The sequence below is a fragment of the Cucurbita moschata genome, unplaced genomic scaffold, assembly GCF_002738365.1.
Source record: "Cucurbita moschata cultivar Rifu unplaced genomic scaffold, Cmos_1.0 Cmo_Scf00050, whole genome shotgun sequence".
Lineage (NCBI taxonomy): Eukaryota > Viridiplantae > Streptophyta > Magnoliopsida > Cucurbitales > Cucurbitaceae > Cucurbita > Cucurbita moschata.
This window is the reverse complement of record NW_019268566.1, coordinates 474,611-482,808: the sequence shown is the minus strand read 5'-3', so window position 1 is coordinate 482,808 and position 8,198 is coordinate 474,611. Positions and strand designations below refer to the sequence as shown.

Here is an 8,198-nt window from a genome sequence, read left to right as displayed (position 1 = left end):
AAAAAAAAAAAAAAAAAAAAAAAAAAAAAAAAAAAAAAAAAAAAAAAAAGCAATGGCCATAATATTTATATAGGATTTGAGGAAAAATAAATGTGGTTCCATAATTAAATTTTGGAGGTACAAAAGTGAAAAGGGAAAATTATTGGTGGTCCTCATAATAATGTGTATAAAGATGGGAGCATGAGGTGGTAGGTATGGGCCTTGTAATGGGCCCAAAAGGATATTATTTATTTATTTTTATTTATTTTTCATTTATGATGTTCTTATCTATCATTTTCATTCATTGGTTTTGTAAACACACTACGAGTCCACATCGTTTCGTAGACGCGTTTTAGAGATTGACAGTGATTCGGATAATATTCGCTAACAGTGGACTTGAACTGTTACTAATAGTACTAGAGCCAGACATCGAGCAGTGTGTTAGCGAGGATACTAAACCCATAAAAGAGGTAGATGGTGAATTTCTATGGCCTTAGATGTCCCACACCCTTTTAAGGTTGTAGAAACCTCTCATAAGGGTGTAGAAAAATTCATGAGAGGTCACCCAACATAAAATTACTCCAAGTATGTGATCCCGGCTTATTTATGTGTCCCTTTTTTACTCGGTTGCCACATTTAATATCTTAAGTTTGAAATTTTGAATGTTAATTAAATTGGTGAGTGGATTTTACAAATGGGCAGGGGAGGAGGAGATGAGAATATCTACACTTTTTTTTTTTTTTTACAAACTTTTTAAAAATTGGGTATTTTTTTTATTATTTAGTCTAAAATTTAGAAATTTATTTATTTTGAAATTTATAATAACAAACTTATGAGGTGTAAATTGCTTCCATAGCATAGTGGTATTGCGTTCGCTTCGTAAGCGAAAGGTCGCGAGTTCGATCCTCGCTGGGAGCTTTTTTTATTTTATTGAAAAGCACCTCTCAAAAGTAAGGAAATATTTATATTTTTTAGGGGGAAAAGATATATTTAAATAATATTTTTATTTAGAAATTTGTGGCTCATTAATTTTGTCTCCTTAATTAGAAATTAAATGAAATTTGGCTCCTTAATTTTGTCGTTTTAAATGATATGACACCTATTTTTTATTTAAAATATTTTTCTAATTTTAAAATTAAAATAAAATAAAAAAAAAACCATAAAAAACATTTAAGTCTTTTAATTGGGTTAGTTAAATAATTAATAAATCTACGAAATACAAATATAATGAGTAAAAATAGTAGAACAAAAATAGTAGAACTTGAAAGTTTAAGACATGCCGTAAAAATCTCTTCTTAGTAGATGCATTTTAAAACCGAGGTTGACGACGATAAATTATGAGCACAGAAAACATCAACTAGCGGTGAACTCGAGCTATTACAAATGTTATCACTAGCAAAGACGCTAACCCTCAAAAGAGAATCGATTGTGAGATTTCACCTTGGTTGAAAAGGAGAACGAAACATTCCTCCATTTATAAAAAAAGTCGAGAAAATATCAATAAAAGGTGTGCATGTTGTATAATTTCATAATGTCGATATCAAACGTATAACTCAAGACATATACGAGAAAATCGGTGTCCACATAGAATAATTCCATAATGTCAACTCGTAGTAAAATTTCACAATCCAAAAAACTTAAAAGCTGAAAACAAAAACAAGCCTCGTGAAAAATCTGCTTTGTAATCAGAGAAAAATGGCTCAAGTTATAGATCATTACCGACTCCCTCAGCCATACTTTGACACCCTCTGCTCTGCTAAAAGCTTCTCCTTTGTCCTTTGCTCGCTCCTAGAGTTGGGTCTGGGAATTCCTAAGACATCCTTTGAGCTGCTTCCTTGGCAAGGAGCCTCTCCTTTGCTTTGGTTTTGGCCTGTGACTTGGAACCCATGATTCCGCCACCCCACTTCTTCCTGTACTCGTCGTACTTGTCGTTGAAGTTTGCCTAAAGCACGCGTATTAAAAAAGTAAGCTCGACGTAGAGGTACACGACAAGAGTAATATCTATTTTAAATGTGCTAGTCACCTTAATAGCTTCTAGGATCCTGCTGAACTCCATCTTATCTTCGTTCTTAACTGTTGTCAAGCACAAAACTGATGCAGTCTTCTTATGGACAATCTGTTGCAAAAGGAACACTTTTCAAATGACTGTCCCCGGGGTTCAGCGATTCGGAAAACGTTTTTCAGGAAAGGGTTAAAAGGAAAATTGTTACCGCTCCCAATCGTGCTTTTCCCTTCACAATGCAATATGGAATTTCCATCTTCCTGCACAAAGCTGGGAGCCATACAACCAACTCGATCGGATCCACATCATGTGCTATCACAACCAGCTGTGCCTTGTTCTGAAATAGAGTACGTTTTATATTGAAGTTACAGAAAACATTGCAGTTGGAAAGAGTGAAGATTTTCGCACGTATGAAATAAACAAACACCTGCTCGATGAGGTAGGTAACATGATTGAGACCATATTTAACGACGATAGGCTTTTTGGCATCGTGTGATTTGCCTTCAGCCTCTTCCTGAGCTCTTTTCAAAAGACGCTCCCTTTTCTGTGCCTTATCCTCTGGCCTATACTTCAAAAGCATCCTGAACAAGTTTGTTGCTGCAAATGCATGAAAATGAATTCAAAACTAACACTCTTAAACACTTGAAAACAAATACCAAGAAACGTGAAACGTCAAAAACAAAGGACATGATAAACGTCAAATCGACAATTAGAACGTCTAAATCACTCAAAATGCAAGAAGATCCAAGCATTATCAAAGAAACCCGACAAGAAAAACGGTTCAGAGAAGAATCTGGGTTCCAAGAAATTGAAGCTTACTACCAACTCCCAAACTTGCACTGCCAATCAAAGCTAGAATCCCGAGGTAGCCAAACTAAACGTTCAATCAATAAGTATGGAACTAGTTATTTCTTCTTTTACCATAGCAGAACCTTTCTACACCTCTCCTAAATTAAGTGCAATCATTCAACCTAAACAAATTTCATACTTCATAAAAAGGAAGAAAGTTCCAGGTTGAAAGAACACAAAGCATAACCCGAAGAGGGACCCAATCCGTAATTAACTAAGCTGTACAATGAGGAATCTCGATGAGAATTTGAATGATGATCACAGATATTCGATTTTATTACCAAGATTCTTGTCGAGGGTCTTGGTGAACTGATTCAAAGCTGGTGGAACCTTGAGCCTCTGCTTGAGAATCCTCTTCTTCCTCTGAATTTGAACAGCTTTCGGCCATTTGACGAACCGTGTGAGATCCCTCTTCGGCGGCAATGCCCCACCGATTCCAAATTGCTTTGGACGCTTCTCAAATAGCGGGTTCACCACCTTCTCCTGCAAACAATCGGATTCTATGTTAAACCAAAGCAATGAAGAACTAAAACAACAAATTCGCATCAAGGGAAAGGAAAACAAACAATCCATTTACCGGCTTCTTCTTCGCCAAAGCTTTTCCAACAGCCTTCTTCGGTGCCTTTCAAGAACACAAGAAGAACAAATCAACAAACATTGTTCGCGTTAAAATGCAAAGAAATTGCATCACAATGAGATTGACCCAAATCCAAAAGTAAAGAGATTACATATCCATAAAACGAAAAACGAAGAATCGAAGGTACTGATCCATAGAGGAATTGAACGGGAGAGAAGGAGAGGGTACCATTTTTCGCGCTGCAATAGGGCGGGGTGAAGTAGCTGCCGCTTCATTATGATGCCTGCTAGGGTTTTATCAGGGTTGGCAATTACACACAGTGATGAACAAGAGCAACCTAGGTTTTTCTCTCTCTAATTTAATTAAATTTAATTTATGTAAACTTTAAATTTTAAATTTAGATTTTAATAAATTACAAATTTAGAGAAATTAAAATTTTGACAAATTTGTAATTTAATATTTATTATTTTTAATTTTCTCGGAGTATTCACATTTTTTTTAAATTAATGATCGTCTCTTTAGAGCTTAGGAGATAAAGGTTACTCGTAAGCAAATGCACCCTTCGAAGGTCCTTAGTTCAAATGGTTTTTCGAGATTATTCTACTAGGAATACTGACACGTGGTAGTAGGTGGAGATGTTACGAGAGCATGTGTCAATTGCTTAAATGAGAGTATTCATTTGAAATGTCTTAATCACACGACCATAGTCCTCGTTTTGAAGGGCAAAGAACCCACGGCGGTGATTGACAGAGTCGAGCATACTCTTGGTCGGTCTTGTGAATATCTCCATCATACTAAACCGTTCTTCTAATAAAGATTTTGCTCTGTTACAATTAGATGTCAGCAAAGCGTAAGATAGGGCAGAATAAAAGTTTATTTGTTCCAAATTCGTATAAAATGACGAATATACTAAACCTCCATATAAGTTCGAGATAGGAAACCCCTATATCTCCTTATTTGTGTCGTGGGTTTGATTAGCCTTCTCGAAAAAGTTGAAATTTTGAGTAAGATCTCGGGTATTCATGTTGCTCGTATTGCTCACGTTGTGACGAACCTTTTTCTTCAGTGTTGTTAGCCCTCAGTTCCTTAGAGCAAAAGCATAAAATTAAAACGAGATTATGCTGATTTTGCAGTATATGAATGAGCATCCAGTCAAGCATCAACTACTGTAATTTTATTGTTGTGTTTGCTGCTTTCGTCGTTGCTGCTAGATGACCATCGAGCTTGCTTTTATTAGACTTGGGTTGGTACTGCTTGCAGGTCAAGTTGCATAGGGGATCACGAGACAACCCGAGTTGAAGGACAAAATCAAAGTTACTTTATTGCTTAGTCTTTGTTATATTTAAACTTTCTTCATTTTCTTATATGCACATATTTATGCTATCAATATTAACAATGTCACTGTAGTCTGTAGTCAGTGCGGGTGACGGTGATACCCAAATTGCGTTAAAAAAATATTACATTTATTAGAAATCTATTAAATAAAAAAAATAAATTAATTTTATTATTTAAAATATTTAAAATAAATTAAAAATAGTTTCATTTTAAAAAATGGTCTAACACGTTCTTAACCTATTAATTTTTTTTAAAATTCAAAATAAAAATGGTAAGTTAAAATTAAATAAACAAATAAAAAATATTATGACATTTATAAAGAAAATACGAACCTGAGGCGTTCCACCATTCATACTGTGTCGAAGAGCCTCCTCCAAATAAAACCCTAAAGCGGCGGCCACTTCCTTGCACCTCGCTCTCCTGCCGCGGAAAAAATGGTACTCCCGTCTTCTCTCATTCGTTCGATTCCTCTATGGATCAGTAGCTTAGATACTTCGTTTTTTCGTTTTATGGATATGTAATCTCTTTACTTTTGGTTTTGCGTCGATCTCATAGTGATTCAATTGCTTTGCATTTGAACGTGAACAATGTTTGTTGATATGTTCTTCTTGTGTTCTTGAAAGGCACCGAAGAAGGCTGTTGGAAAAGCTTTGGCAAAAAAGAAGCCGGTAAATCGATTGTTTGTTTTCCTTTACCTTGATGCGAATTTGTTGTTTCAGTTCTTCATTGCTTTGGTTTAATACAGCGTTCGATTGTTTGCAGGAGAAGGTGGTGAACCCGCTATTTGAGAAGCGTCCGAAGCAGTTTGGAATCGGTGGGGCATTGCCGCCGAAGAGGGATCTCACACGGTTCGTCAAATGGCCGAAGGCTGTTCAAATTCAGAGGAAGAAGAGGATTCTCAAGCAGAGGCTCAAGGTTCCACCAGCTTTGAATCAGTTCACCAAGACCCTTGACAAGAATCTTGGTAATAAAATCGAATATCTGTGATCGTCATTAAAATTCTCATCGAGATTCCTTTCATATGATTAGTCAAGAGATTTTTAATTTTGTTAGGTTTTAGATTGTCATCATTGAATAGTTGTTCATTACGGTTCTTATCCCTCTTCGGTTTTATGTTTTTTCTTCTTTCAAGCAGGTACTATCTCCTTTATAATTAAGTATGAAATTTACTAGGTTATAGGAGCGATTCGCTGTACAAATGCATCTAAATTCGAAGTGTTGTAAAAGGTTCTGCTACGGTAAAAGAAGAAATAAGTAGTTTATTACCTTATTGGTTGACAGTTTGGTTTTGCTACCTTTTTGATTGACAATGCAAGTATTTTGGGAATTGCTAGTAAACTTCAGCATCTTGGAACCTAGATTCTTGTCTGAGCCTTTTTTCTTGTTGGGTTCCTTTGATCGTTTGGAAAAATGTATTAGTTTCGGACCAGATTCCAATGAATTATTCTGGTCACCTTGTATGTGGTTTTGGGTCGATTTGACGTTAATCATGTCCTTTGTTTCTTGGTATTTGATGTAAAGTGTTTAGAGTGTTTGTTTTAAATTAATTTCATGCATATGCAGCAACAAACTTGTTCAAGATGCTTTTGAAGTATAGGCCAGAGGATAAAGCACAGAAAAGGGAGCGTCTTTTGAAAAGAGCTCAGGAAGAGGCTGAAGGCAAATCACACGATGCGAAAAAGCCTATCGTCGTTAAATATGGTCTCAACCATGTTACCTATCTCATTGAACAGGTAGTCTTTTATTCCATACAAGCAAAAATTCACTCTTTTCATCTGCAATGTTCTCTGCAATCAGATACTCCCTGTATTTATAGCCGCGGGTCTAAAATGTACTTTCTTTCTTTCCAGAACAAGGCACAGCTGGTCGTGATTGCACACGATGTGGACCCAATTGAGTTGGTCGTTTGGCTCCCAGCTCTGTGCAGGAAGATGGAAATTCCATACTGCATCGTGAAGGGAAAAGCACGATTGGGAGCGGTAACTGTCTCTTTATTCAACACAACAATGTCTACTCCTTAGAATCTATGGATCAAACCTTTTGTAATTTTGGCTTTTTAATAACAGATTGTCCACCAAAAGACTGCATCAGTTTTGTGCTTGACAACCGTGAAGAACGAAGATAAGCTGGAGTTTAGCAGGATCCTGGAAGCTATTAAGGTGGTTTGGTTTACACTATATAAACATAACATATAAAGCCCAGATAAGGCCTCTGGATTTGACTTGTTTGTTGTTTTGTTATATGTTAGGCTAATTTCAACGATAAGTACGACGAGTACAGGAAGAAGTGGGGTGGTGGAATCATGGGTTCCAAATCCCAGGCTAAAACTAAGGCAAAGGAGAGGCTGCTGGCGAAGGAAGCTGCTCAGAGGATGTCTTAGGTATCAGAATTGTTCTTTTATGATTACTTATATGCTTCTTTTAAGGACGAGAACTTGTCCATGTAACCCTCTTATTTATCTTAGATTAACTTTGGATGCTATCAGTTTGTCATTTCTAATACTCTCTGCCTATCCCATCCCATAAGACTAGAATGGTATTTCAGGCCTTAGGTTTGTAGGTCCTTATTGCATTTCTTTTCCATATTCTTAAAAAGTTTGGAGAATATCAAATTATACATGATTGGTGTTTTAGTATTTGAATTATAATGAACTATTATAATATTGGACACTTTTTATATGGCTTGAAATGTAAATTAAAGGTTGTTTGTAATGATATTTTTATTTTTGTAAATAACATATTTTAAGTAATATTACTTGGAAAACTAAGTACAATTGCTAGCAATTGGGAGCGTGCAACCATTGGGAATTCATTCTCTCCCAAGTCGCGGAGCCTCCATCGTTTTTTCTTGAAACTATGCATATGAAATGTAAAGGGAATGGGTGAAATTATCAGCGAAATCCGAAGGCAGGGGCGTGTCTTAGGTTAATCTTAAGTCGAGGGCATAAGGCATGTGGGTAAGAGATATCGGAAATGAAATTAGGGCATAAAAAATGAGGTTGAGACGTGAGGCGTAATGCATAATGCATGTGAAACGGGGTGAGAGACCTTTAGATATGAGTTATCAAGTGTTCTTATTGTATAGTATGTTGTGACTCCCGTGTAGAGCAAGATAATGTACAAAGTACAAAGACTTATTTTTCTCTACTATAGATCTAGGGATAAAAACCTCCCATCTAATTCAACTAAGCTTATTTTGACTTATTTTTCTACTAAGAATAGCGCGAAAAATGTCCTAGATCTAAGAATAAAAACCTCTCATTTAGTTAAATGTATTTTTCTACTAAGAATAAAAACCTCTCATCTAATTAAATGTATTTTTCTACTGAGCTTATTTTTTCTGAAGTCGAATGACATAAGTTCTATTAACATATTTATATTTCTTTAGTTTTGAATATTAAAATTATTTTAAAAAGTATCTAAAAAATTAGACAATAATTATAGGGTAAATGTGACT

General features: G+C 35.6%; 2 protein-coding genes and 1 non-coding gene across 5 annotated transcripts; 2 read left to right on the top strand and 1 right to left on the bottom strand.

Moving 5' to 3' along the window:
* The first annotated feature begins 825 nt into the window (after nt 1–825).
* On the top strand, nt 826–897 carry TRNAT-CGU. The gene has a single exon. It is a non-coding gene; the product is annotated as a tRNA-Thr (tRNA).
* Nucleotides 898–1,474: 577 nt separating this feature from the next.
* On the bottom strand, nt 1,475–3,747 carry LOC111435677 (60S ribosomal protein L7a-2-like). Of its 2 annotated transcripts, XM_023073141.1 has the most exons (7): nt 3,636–3,746; nt 3,408–3,452; nt 3,112–3,313; nt 2,409–2,578; nt 2,190–2,318; nt 2,003–2,095; nt 1,475–1,921 (listed from the first exon to the last, which is right to left on the bottom strand). In XM_023073141.1, the coding sequence occupies exons 1-7, from the start codon at nt 3,636–3,638 to the stop codon at nt 1,790–1,792; spliced, it is 774 nt and encodes a 257-aa protein (XP_022928909.1). In that variant the 5' UTR covers nt 3,639–3,746; the 3' UTR covers nt 1,475–1,789. The 2 variants fall into 2 exon arrangements, with proteins under 2 accessions (XP_022928909.1, XP_022928908.1); XM_023073140.1 differs by having other exon boundaries at nt 2,190–2,578; nt 3,636–3,747.
* A 1,330-nt stretch (nt 3,748–5,077) lies between these two features.
* LOC111435676 (60S ribosomal protein L7a-2) lies at nt 5,078–7,313 on the top strand. Of its 2 annotated transcripts, XM_023073139.1 has the most exons (7): nt 5,078–5,179; nt 5,366–5,410; nt 5,505–5,706; nt 6,306–6,475; nt 6,593–6,721; nt 6,809–6,901; nt 6,991–7,313. In XM_023073139.1, the coding sequence occupies exons 1-7, from the start codon at nt 5,177–5,179 to the stop codon at nt 7,120–7,122; spliced, it is 774 nt and encodes a 257-aa protein (XP_022928907.1). In that variant the 5' UTR covers nt 5,078–5,176; the 3' UTR covers nt 7,123–7,313. The 2 variants fall into 2 exon arrangements, with proteins under 2 accessions (XP_022928907.1, XP_022928906.1); XM_023073138.1 differs by having other exon boundaries at nt 6,306–6,721.
* Nucleotides 7,314–8,198: the final 885 nt, after the last annotated feature.